Source organism: Centropristis striata, chromosome 18 (genome assembly GCF_030273125.1).
Source record: "Centropristis striata isolate RG_2023a ecotype Rhode Island chromosome 18, C.striata_1.0, whole genome shotgun sequence".
NCBI lineage: Eukaryota > Metazoa > Chordata > Actinopteri > Perciformes > Serranidae > Centropristis > Centropristis striata.
Genome location: NC_081534.1, coordinates 16,569,828 through 16,582,811, shown reverse-complemented (window position 1 = coordinate 16,582,811; position 12,984 = coordinate 16,569,828). Strand labels below are relative to the sequence as shown.

Below are 12,984 nucleotides of genomic sequence, written 5' to 3'. Positions count from 1 at the left end.
ATGGTCACAATTTTTTTTACATACATGACTGCTATAACTGGATCTCACATACTGAATTAGTCCAATATGGAGCTATTTATGAGAGGAATGACGGAGACTTGGGTTTCAGTTGCATGGCCTTCAGTCAAAGAGCTAATGCTGCACTGTTTATGGAACTACTGTGCTATCTCTAAGTTAGTTTTGGCCACTGTGAGCCTGCCTCTCCATGCAGACCTGGAAAGCCTTTGGGATGTTTTTTAATCTGTCATAGCAGCAGAGGAAGAAGAAGCTTGGAATAACTGCTTTAAAAATGTTGGCTTTCCTTTGCATGACATGACTGAAGGGAAAACTAGATCTATGGTGATGAATCTTGTTAGATGAAAGACACAATGTGAAGCTGAAGTCACGGCAGAGGCTGAAACTGTGGTGAGGTCAGTGAAAAATCTGCAAATTAAATCAAGGTGGACCCATAACCAGATAAACAAAGCCAAAGTGCATTTTATCCACGTTTATGCTCAGTTCAAACTTTCAACCGCTTGGGTTGCTAGCTCTTGGCTCTGTCTGACAATACCTGGAGATGCTGTTTGTTTCCTCCACTGGGGGAGTTTGTGTTTTTAGTTTTGTTTCTCAGGAAAAAGAAAAAACTACTGGACCGATTTTCATGAACCTTGGTGGAAGGCTGTAGAATGGGCATCAGAAATAGCTATTAAATATGGGAGGGGATCCAAATCTTGAGGCAGATACATAAATCATTTTTCACTTTGCGTATCCCACCAGACTGGAAGAATTTAACTTTGCTACCGGCAGAAGCAGGTGGTCAAGAAATAAGCTGCAGGTCACAGGACTCATCTAAACAAAATTAGTCAACAAATTAAGTTAAAAAGAGGATTTAAGCAGGTTATGAACATTTTGAACAGCTGTCTGTATCAGCAGAACTCCATTAAAAGGAACATAACAATGCAACTCTATTACCAACCATGTGTAACTGTAGTTACACTGTTGTAGTTAGATCCACCATAATTTTTCAAGCATCTCCCCCAATTCTTGACACATAATCCAAGAAAGAAAAAGTATTATTTAACCGTATATCTTGTTAACATCAAAGGAAAAACAGTCTGGACTGTCTTCCTGATTTTGAAAGCTTTCCCCTCATCAACGTCTCATAGAACCTCATCTGAATTTCTTGGTTTCTTCTTTGGATGCCGTCTCCCGTGCTGCAGTACTACTCTCCACCTGAACTGTTACTGATGTGCTAGCATTGGCGCTGTTTTACCAAAACACATATTTAACAAAAAACAATACAAAAATCTATTTAATAATGAACTCTGTTGTGCAGGGCTGGTCTTTTATGGATAGTCAGAATGTTAAAGGGCTGCGGGCGGGAGCAGGATTAGGAAAACAGTCCAGCACAGGGCTCTAGGGCATGGCCTTGGCGGAGGTCTGTGCTCCTCAAGAGCCCTTCAAGTTTCTGTCTCCATTTAGTTCAACAGGAATGCTCAATTTCTGTTTTAAGTCTGTGCACAGTGGCAGGAGCCTGCATATGCTTTTGGTTATCGCCTATTAATGTGACATTTACCTGATTTCTACCATGACGTTATGCGTCTCAGATAACTGCCCATATTAATGGCAGATACAGTCCTTTTTTTTACACTTATTACTATTCATTCCATAAAACACATTAAACCATCTGTGTTCTTTTATTTCTTTTCAGGTGGATCTCATGAAAAACATCAGTATTATCCCTCAGCCATTCCTCTATACGCGGCATGTTCACTTCCTCAACTTCACCAGGTACAGTAGTGCACCAATGTATTATAATAGTGAACAGCATCTGTGCAGGTCTAAACTTACACTTGTATTTGTCTGCGTAAGGTTTAGGATAGAGCAGCCGGTCTATATCAACATAATCCGAGACCCCATCAACCGGTTCGTCTCCAACTACTTCTTCCGTCGCTTTGGTGACTGGAGGGGTGAGCAGGCCCACCTCATCCGCACTCCAGGGATGAAAGATGATGAGAGATACCTGGTGAGACCTTTTTTTTTTTTTTTTACCTTTTTTTTTTTAAGCAGCAGTTAATTATTGTTTCCAGCTTGAAAAACAAAAGCTATTTTCTCGTATTTTCTTCGCATGAATTTGGGATTTACAGGCTTTGAGACATTTTTATTTCTTTTGTATCTTGGACATCGGAGTCTCTTTTCACAGAGTGGATTCATTTCTCCCTTGGGAAAATAATGCATAGATACAGTACAGTTCTGAGTTCTGCACTCTTGACTAATGGTATCTTGAACTTTTTAATGGCCTAGGAATTTAAACTTGCTATAAGTTTCTATTGATGTGACCCTGTGAACTGCTTAATACATAAATGTAAATGTGAGGGGCTCCACTTTACATTCAGCAGAACTGCTTCTGCCTCTTTGCCAGTGTCTCACACAAAGTGCAGTCATGCAGGCACATCGGGCCTGTTGATTAATTAGCTGTAGTTTTGTGGCCAAAGCTTTGCACCTGCTGGAAAGAGTTCATATTAGGAGAAATTAATTATTTGCTAGCATCAGTCACCTTTTTTCTCTTTCTATTTCTAAGCAGTGCATCCTGTTGAGAAACCACCTGAGCATGATTGTTTGTATCCTGTAGTTTGTCATCTACTGTCTTGACCTTTTTAGTTGATTTTAAAAAGCAGTGACAAATGCCCCGAAGCAAGAATATTCTGAAGTTTAATTAAACACACAAGACTATAAGGGTGAGTTTCCATCCCCTTTTTTTATGTGAATTTTAAATTTGCACATAAAACACCTGAGTGAAGATGTTGTTAGTTCTAAAAAAAATGTCACAAAAAAATGTTTTTAATGCTTGGCTGAAGTTGAAAAGTAAGTGTAACAATAAAATTTGTAGTTTTCTACATTGTTTTTCAGCATATGTTTTTTTCGACTGGTGCTCATATCGAAATTTTGTTAAAATGTTTGATACATTGGGATGGAAACATTGCTGTTGTCAGTAACTTAATGATCTAATCTTTTCAATGACATTAGAGAAAATTGATAACAAGTGGCACTGAAAGAAAAGTGGATGGTTCAAGGTTTGGGTCTCACAGATAAAATATGCCAATTGCCAACAGATGCTACAAATGATGAGACAAGGTCAGATGACAAAGGCTACGTTCAGAGTTTCAGCAGAATGGAATGTAACAGATTAAAAACACCTTGTTTCAGATATGTGATGATGATAAAAGACAAGGTCTCACAAATAATATGTTCTAACAATGAGACAATACAGTATTAAGCGGATCACCGACTTGTTGCCCCCAGCCAGCTGTGAACCTGACATGGGAGCTGGTGCTGGCTGAATTTAAGTTGCTAAAGCCTCAAACTGAAGGTTTAGCGGTCCCCCTGGTGAAGCCCTCCTGGTGAGAGTGAGGCAAAGGGTCCTAGTAGTTTGCTTGTAAGCAGTCTGTTAAACAGAGATTGAGAAAGAGCGAGGCAAGTAGGATGAAACAAAACAAAAATCTCATTTTTTTTCTCAAGTTTTTTGCCATTTGATGTTCACCTGATGCTCTTTTAATCTGGTTGTGTACACTTCTTGTTCAATGTATACTGTAATAGTTTTGCGATTGAAGAATTTGTGCCACCTCCTGCTCAATTCAATGAGTTACTGTTAATTGCATAACAGTAGCGGATGGAAAGAAATATTTATTTGCATTGTCTTTTTTTATTTGTATTATTTTATTTTTAGTTGAGTTTAAAATCAGCTTGTTCAGAATATTATACTGTGTACAATTTTCTGGCGGCTCTTCGTGCAACCACTGTGTCATAATGGCTTTTTTACTGGCAACCATCATTATTTCAAACATGTATGCATTTGAAGAGGTTGAGGAGGCATCTTACCCAGATACTCAAAACTTCTTAAAACTTTGTCAACATTTTCAATACACTCCGATGGATACCTGGCTATTGTCAGTTAAAACATTCCAGTCATTTTGGTGACGTGAGAGTAGATAGATAAGAAAAGGGCACTGGAGGAAAGGAGGATTGTTTTCAAGGTTTGATTCTCACAGACAAATTGTGCCAGGGAGTCAAACAAATGCTACAAATAACGAGACGAGGGCGACATTCAGAGTTTCAGCAGAATGGAATGTTACAGATTAACAACACCTTGGCCATAACCTTGTTTCAGATATGTGAAAACTGACAAGGTCCCTCACTAAAAACATCTCAAAATTGTATAAAATGTTATATCTAGCAGACACTTAGTACTGGAGAAACTTTTCTAACAATATTATTTAAAGAGTCAAACAAAGCCTTTTTCCTCTCTATCCGCCTTTAATCTCGGTCCTAATACCCACAGGCCCATTTACTCTCATATAGACATTATCTAAATCAATGCTTCGGATGTTTATGGTTTGATATACTAATGCGTTTGCAGTATTTGACAGTGCTGCACAGTTACTTTATGACTGAGTTTCTAGTTTGCCAATAACACCGCTTTAAATCTGTGTCTATTTTGGTTGCAGGCCAGCTGGTTTCATAACCTAACGCTCAGTTGAGACATGAAGTGAAATGTTGTACGCTCATTTCTTATTCTGGTATGAGCTTTATGTACGTTAATTATGGAGGCTGTAAGCCAAGGAGGGGTTATAAACATTGTGCAGAGACACAGTAGTGATACTGACTGCTGTACTATGTTATATAAACACAATGCATAATCTTTCACAAATGATCGTAACAAGACAACAATCCTACTGAAATAGATTTTTTTTTCATCACCACTAATTTCTGCATTCATTGATACCATACCCTGTGTAAGCCAGATTTGTTGAATTTAAGACCTCTGTTTGTTGTTCTCTTGAGATGATTTCCCCTAAATGTTAAAATATAAGCAACAGAACATTTCTTCAATACAGAAATATATCAAAACCACACTCTGCTCTCTTTGAAGATGTTTTACACATGGTGTTGCTGCAGGCAGGAAGGCAAATTGTAAGGCCACGGCAGCCTGACGCTAAACCTAATATTTAAATCTGATTATGATTCCAATTAGAGACCTGATTTAGTATAACCACATCAGAAACTTTCTATCCTACATCTGCCTTGCAGAGTTGTTTACCCCTTTAGCTCCATACTAAAGGCGTTTAGAGTCTTACTTTAATTCTCAAGTTGACTTTTTTTTTTTTTTTATCTCCGTGTGAGTTTTCCACTGTGGAGAAGCTACTGAAATACAGTTTAAGTTATTGACATACAGTACAGAGAGCATTTACAGGTCTAATGCAAAACCAGAACATGTTTGAACAACAAAAACACTTGATGATGAAACAATGATTATCAATACATTCATGGTATACAGTCAGGCCTAAACACAGACACGCTCCTAGTCATTCATCCCACAGTTCTACAGACCCTGAGAGCTCAGAAGGCCATGCAGAGAGGCGAACTGGAGGACTGAATGTCATTTTGGCTTGAGTCTGAATGGGTGTAATTAAGTATTGCACTGCTTTCCCTGGAGTTTTGAACCATGTGAGTTGAGTTATTAAAGTATGCAGACCACGGGGGCCCCTTGCTACAGTTAAAGGGGAGGGGGAGGCTGTGTGGCTGCAGACTGGCTTACCTGTGTGTGTGTGTGTGTGTGTGTGTGTGTGTGTGTGTGTGTGTGTGTGTGTGTGTGTGTGTGTGTGTGTGTGTGTGTGTGTGTGTGTGTGTGTGTGTGTGTGTCCTATATTTATGAGGACCAACAGTCCTTAACATGGTTTAAAGATGACTAAAACTTTCCAAAGTGATGACATTGTTGACGCTCACTTCTGAGTTCAGGTAGTTAGAATACAGCATGTTTTGCCCTGAGTCTCTAAGGTGTTTTATAAGTCTGTGACATTGTGAACTGTTGTTTTGAGGCCTTGAGTTTGGCATTTTGGCCATCTATGTCCCAGAAGTGACTGTATTTGGACAAGAGGGTGGAGCTGTGGAGGAGGAGTTTTATCAGATACTGCTAGCTTAGTTGAGCTAAAAACACACTGTTAAAGGGTAGAAGTCCTAAGAATAATACTCTGAAGTGTGCCATGGTTGCAACCAATTACAAAATAGCCACGCTCTAAAATGTTCCCCGCTTTATTCATCTATTCTACTCTAAATGGGACAAAATGAACATCATTCTGTATTGAAGACTTGAGACTATTGTTTGGGACCATAAATTCATTATGAAATGTTTACTAAGATAATAAATCAAGTGAAAAGTATGGTCATTTCCTCATAATCTTCTATACAATCAGACTTTTTTGTCACCAGTAGCCGCCCCGTGCTGGCCACTAGGAAGAATTCCACATTGGCTTTGCTTTTCAGACCCGGAGGTGACTGCTTGCCTCTTCCCCATTGCTTATAATCAACTCGTTCTCTGGAAATATGTAGAACTGAGGTTTTTGCTGCATACCAACTGCATAAATATCATGTTGCTATATCGGCATGGAAGTGTCTCTACAATTATGTTTTGTTTTGCTGTGCTTTCTTTTCTTACTGCTTTACATTGCTGCTGTTCGGTATTGTTTATTTGTACTGACTGTGCTCAACAGCTATGACAAGCCAACTTACCTAATCAGCAAAAACAGCTTGCAGTTATGTGCTAAATCATACCTATAAACAGTGACTGCAAGCATATGCCACACTAGCATCTGTCTAATGCTGCAGACTGCAGTTGTAGCAGACTGCTACACTGAGCCTGAAATGTGCTGAAGCTCACTGAAGAACCATTTACAGGCTAAAGCATGATTTTAGGAAACAGCAGGAAGAGTCACAGACAGACATAATAGCTGCAAATAGCTGCTAATATTTGGTAATTTAATGTGTTAATGTGGTAGAACAAAGATTAAGACTCAATTTAGATTTAAAGGCATAGTATGCAGGAATCTTTACTTACTGTTTGTAAACACAACATTCACACATGGCCCCTCCTCCCCAGAATGTGATGTGATGTGATATGTTTTTGGCCTTGTGTTTACTATTTTGATAGCTTCGTGCCCAAAGGGTGATACCCAGAAATGTCAAACGTAAAAGGCGAAAATTCCGGCAGAGGGCAGGGTCTCTGCAGATACGGACACCACCACACACTTTGAGTGGGTCAGAAGGATTTTTTTCTATGAACCTATAGGTTTGTTTTTTTTTATTTTTATTTCTGTGTAGTATACCTTTAAGGAATAGGCTTTAAAGCCAATGGGTTATTTAATTGTGATAGAAAAACCTATAAAACTGGAGCATTCATTCTCATCATCTGTGTCATCTCTCAGTGAGTTATTTGATGCAATGTCGATATCCAAAATAGGGCCTAAAATAAAGCTTTGGTGTGTTTTGTTGAGAGGTCATAATTTGAGGCCAGGAGATGAATATCCGCGCAAGTATAGCGTTTCAAACATCTGTGTGTGTATCAGCGTGAGTGCCCTGCTATGTCAACACTCTGAGTTGGGACTAGTCTTGAATATATCCCCTGCCTGGTGTGCATTAGCCCTGCCTGCCCTGCGCTGGGTGTATATGAGAGGTGTCAATGAAAGAACACTGTCAGTTTGCTAGCCGGGGCCGAGGGAACCTGATGCACGTGTTACTGAGACATTCCTGTGGTCGACTTGGATTTTCCGTCAGTCCCCCACACCCCTTTTCACACACACATACACTACACTATACAAAGGCATGCACTGGACACTTGAACGCACTGTGTACACACATGGGAGTGAGCACATGCATGGACTGTCACTGAGGGCTTATGAGCTTTTATTTACAGTAGAATGAAGTGGGTTTTAAAAAGGTAGCTCAAACTGACCTGTTTAGATTATTTTAGTAACTGTACAGTGTTAAGTGTGTATTTATATGCACATATAAAAAATAATAAATACAAATGGAGCAGTTTAGAGTGGCTAATCAACCTCTCCCTTGCATGTGTATGCCTCTGTTCATATACACGTGAGAATATTATCCAAAAGAACAGGTTAGTTCTCACAGATTAGAAATACTGGTCTGATCAGGTGTGATTCCCACAGAAAGTGGAAATGATCTGTTCTCAGGTAACCCCACATTTACAATGACACATACACACTGAAAAACAAATAACGGGTGAGGCTTTACTGGCATCACTCATGCCCTGGCATGCCTTCACATTAGAAACAGGAGGTGGTGGATCTGTCACAGGGTATATTGCCTACAGGTGTAACCGACATATGAAGTTTAGTGGTCAGATCTATTAGGTTTTGTGGAGGGAAGTAGGAAGGTTTTTTTGGGCATCATTGGGCTACATTCTCTGAGCACATTTTGAAGCCAAAAGTGAAACCATCCACACCTTTTATTTCTTGTTTAGTCAAACAGTTGCAGCTCACTGAGCTTGTAGCAGCTTTCCATAGACATTGCATGGCATCTTACCAGAGTTTGCTGCTGCTAAAAATGTAGCCTGTGATGGGAGACTTTGGCCAATCACAGGAGAGGACAAATGCAGATGCAAGTGCAAGTCCTTTCAGATGGTGAAAGCCTGATTCAATGGCAGAAAATCCTGCAGTAAATGTTGCTATTCCAGCCTCAGCAAAAACTACCTGCACTGCAAATCAACTCAAAAAAGGAAGACATACTTATCAAAAAGTGTCTAAAACTGACAACAAAAAATATTCTGCTAATAGGACAGAGAGAGCTGCAGCGTGAGAGCTTTATTTATCCTTTTCCAGAAAAAAACCCTACTCCAGCTTTAAGAGTTAAAACAGTATCTTCCTTTCATTTTTTAATCAAATTCTGTGATTGGCAACTTACGCAACAGTTTTTGTGTTGTAAGTTAAAAGTAATTCAATCAGTTAGTGCGAGTTTAAATGTGATTTGACCCAGGTGTACCACTCCCATGCTCCCTGGTGAATGCTGAGACAAACTGTCCCATGGGAAAGGTTTACATCATCAATTACTCCTGATTTAATTCATGTACACATTCCATTCAGTGAAACAGGAGGCCGTCGTAGAGATTAGGGCCTTTTTTGCTACAGTTTCTGTGACTGCTCAGTTGGCTTAATCCACGTTGAGAATAGGAACAATGAGCCTGAGTGTGCACACAGAAGCTCTCTTCGAAATACTAATAGGTCCTCTAAAGAGAGTGTGTATTGTCTATCGGCTGTGTGTGTGTGGGTATTTGATTGTATATGAATGAGTTGTGGCTGGGTTCCCAGAGGTCCCCTAAATGCTGAGGTATAAGGGTCCTGTATCAAGTGTCGGAGCAAAGTGGAGGAGGGACTTCCTGGCGGTGAGCCATGTGTGTTGGGGAATTGCATCACACGTGTCACTTCCTGTCCGCCTTTCTTTATTTCTTTGTCCCTGGCTCTCACTTGCTTTTTCTCACCTTTTCTGTCCATAATTTGGCATCATTTTCTATGGAGCTTTTGTGCTGTGCTCCATTTAGTGTCATTGTGGGGGGAAATGCTGCCTAGAGTCCATTCCCAGTATCTGTTTATTGGTGGGGCAAGTGTGTGAAATGCAACAGTATTGCAGTTGAGTTTAAGTCAGCATCAACTGTAACTTTTGTTTTTGAAATCTCTGCATGTGACTCATCGTGTCTCACACATTTCATTGGATTATTGAGGATTATAACACTCACCATTTACAGTAAACTGAACACATGGCAAGAGGATACACTCATGATTATTAAAAGAATGACTGTGTCAGTGCAACCTGTGTTATTCACAGGTTGCACTGACACAGTCATTCTTTTAATAATGAAACAGAAAGAAAAACAACAAATTCTTGAAATTATGATTCAAAGTAAAAGAGGGCAGACATACCCGAAATGTGGCCACGACCCAAACTCTAACAATAGTGCAACGCTGGACTGTTTTCTAAAGGTTCCTCTTTGTTGTGGTTTGTCTTTGAAGAGCTTTCCAGTGATTTGCTTCACTGATCACCAATAAGTCCTCTTCCCGGTGCGTAGTGCAGCTCCCTCATAAAGTTCAACCAAACCCTGCAGCTGCTTGGTGAATCAGACACAATTGTGCTACAGTTTTTAGCTGCAAGGAAAAAATAACTGACCAAGTGCATAATTTATGTCATCCCAGCTTATGTATTTGGGCCTTAATGTTCTTCCAGTCATGGCTGCCTTGTAAGAAGCTCAAGAGAAATCAAGATGTTAAATACAGCTATAAATTTATTTTTGTTGTAGACTGTCTTATAGAGCAACAATTAGGGCTGCTTGGCTAAAAATATTGGCAAAAACCATATAAATGATAATTTTGTTCAATATTGACATAATTAGTATTTAACAAAATTAATAATTTACTTTGGAAACATCTTGCATTTATTGAACTTTAAAAAACGTGTCTTTTAGGGAAAAAAGGTTAAAATAAGAGATTAAAAAAAAATGAATAAATACAATTATTTGAAAATATTAGAGCATGAATGCACAAGGATCATTTTACTTATTTTGCTTTCATAATTGTTAGAAGCAAAAATAAAACAGAAAATTAAATAAAATACAATTAAAACCCAACACAGAGCAAAAATCGCCTTTAATGAATCTTCATGCTGTCATATACATGCAGTTTAAAAATAAAATACAACATATTAAACTGAACAAAGTCTGCAACATACAGCAAACCTTGTGGAATAACAGCACACAGTGCGTCTCGTACACACATGGTTTCTTGCCTTTATCCATGTTCGCACCCCTGTCAGTGAGTCGTTTTTGACAGTTCAGTCACCTGGTTCCCTGTGTTCATCCGCAGGCCCCTCACATCTCACCCTCAGTAGCAGACTGCGTCCTCTGGGAAGGTCTGGGCCTCCGGTCCTGTCTGACCCAACTTAATCTCTGTGATGGAGCATGCTGGCCTTGGTGTTGGCTTTGACAAATTGCTCTGTTTTAAATCACCGACTTATCAGAATACAAATCTTTAAGACAAGCTTTGACGCAATCATTACACTTTGTTTCCACTTTTAGATCTCATTCTCCTTCACCCCAGGCCTATCAACACCTTTACATATAACCTGGTGCTACTGTATGTGCGATTGAGCACATGTAGTGTATCTACGTATGTGTTATGTGTGTGTGTGAGTCATGCCTCGTGGAGTGTTTTGTTGCTCAGGAGTTGTTGCCATCCATAAGGCTTACGTCACCTGACACGGATTTGACTGCAAGTTCCACAGCACTGAGTGGCTGGCCAGCTCCACTCCTGCATGTGTGTTTTTAATCTGTCCACTGTGTTTTTCCCCCTTTCATTATTTAATGGCTACCACATTTAGACAGGGGGTGTTTTAAAGTTCACAGCTCTGATCTAATCACTTTAATTCTCACTCATAAAACATGAAAGCTCATCCCTGCTTGATCACTGCAAAATGAGCTATTGTTTCTGTCTGATGTCTGCAGCTAGAGCATAGTATCCACTTTATATTGCATTTCTTTTTCAAGTGAGCATAAGTTCATATACAAGTATATGTTTTTTGTCCTTATTGACACCTCAAGCTGCTCAAGCAGCAGCTGAGGTGAAGGAGCAGAGCTTATCTTTATGCTCAGGATGTGGTTTTTCGCAGCACTTCTCATATGATGGCTATCAGGGAGTTGACTGCAGTGCTGGTGTCTGGCTCCCTCTAGTGGCAGAAACAAATCATTACATCTGCTGCATAAGAACTATGCTACGCTAAGGAATGTGTACTGGAAAATTAAAAAGATTTTTATGCTTCTGCTTTCAGGATATCAATGTGTGTATTCTAGAGAATTACCCAGAGTGCTCCAACCCCAGAGTTTTCTACATCATTCCCTACTTCTGTGGACAGCATCCTCAATGCAGGTATCCACAGATTCCCTTTTCATTTGATGTTTTAGACTTTGGTAAATCATGTCATAGTATGGCCTGTTGCTGCTTTTGTTTTCTTAATTTTTTCCTCTCTATCCACCAGGGAGCCAGGAGTTTGGGCTCTGGAGCGAGCCAAGCAGAATGTGCAGGAGAACTATCTTCTTGTTGGTGTCCTGGAGGAGCTGGAGGATGTTCTGCTCATGTTGGAGAGGCTTTTACCTCATTACTTTACTGGAGTGCTCAACATCTACAAGAGCCCTGGTGGGTTCACGTTCTAATTTTTTTATGTTTACGTTAAAATGCTTTCTTCCTTCAGACTTTCCATTGAAAATCAAGTTTTTAACTGTGTAAACATATTTTTACCTTGGAACTGCAGTGTGCCAATATCAGTCTCAAAACCATCACACAGCCAGGGTTTTATATGACACATACCTAAAGAACCAATCCTGTCAATTGATGGAGTTGAGCCATGGATGTATTGTAAAACTGGATTTGGCACTGCTGCCCATTCCTGCAGCCATTTTTTCCATTGGCCATTTATGGAATTAGATTGAAAAATTGCAGTGCGTCCCAAAAAGCATTTTCAATAGACCACAATAGTAAAAGTAATCTCTAAAAGTCAGGACACCTTGAACTGCAAACAAGGTCAGTTATGACTCTTAATGAACTTTGTGAATTTTAGTTTCATGACAGTTTTATGTTTGTAAAAATTTCCTCGAGCACAGGACAGCAATTTAAAAAATTGTGGTGTCATCACAACTCAAAGTCTATGGGCCTAGTGGGAACCTGTGGGTGGCGCCGCTATAAGAAAAACTACTGTGCATATTCAATGGCTTGCAAAACTCAGAAGTAAAACTAGAAGCTAGAAAACTTTTTTGTTTTCACGCCTTCTAAAAGATTAGGTTTGGTTAGTTTTAGGCACATATATTTATAGCAAAAAAATAATGAATTAATCAAAAAATGAATACATATATATATATATGTATATGTATATGTATATATATATATATATATATATATATATTTATATATATGTATATATATACATATATATATGTATATATATACATATATATATAAATGTATATATATACATATAAATGTATATATATACATATATAAATGTATATATATACATATATGTATATATATATATATATATATATATATATATATATATATATATATATGTGTGTGTATATATATAAATGTATATATATGCTGCTTTTTTTGT

The 12,984-nt window shown here is 38.8% G+C and overlaps 1 protein-coding gene across 1 annotated transcript in view; it reads left to right on the top strand.

The window, feature by feature from the left end:
* The window catches only part of usta (uronyl 2-sulfotransferase a), a 67,132-nt gene that overhangs the window by 52,116 nt on the left and 2,032 nt on the right, over nt 1-12,984 (top strand). The window contains exons 4-7 of the mRNA XM_059357050.1: nt 1,691-1,770; nt 1,852-2,005; nt 11,647-11,744; nt 11,854-12,011. Of these exons, the coding sequence (XP_059213033.1) occupies nt 1,691-1,770; nt 1,852-2,005; nt 11,647-11,744; nt 11,854-12,011 (490 nt within the window). The remainder of the gene's footprint in view (nt 1-1,690; nt 1,771-1,851; nt 2,006-11,646; nt 11,745-11,853; nt 12,012-12,984) is intronic.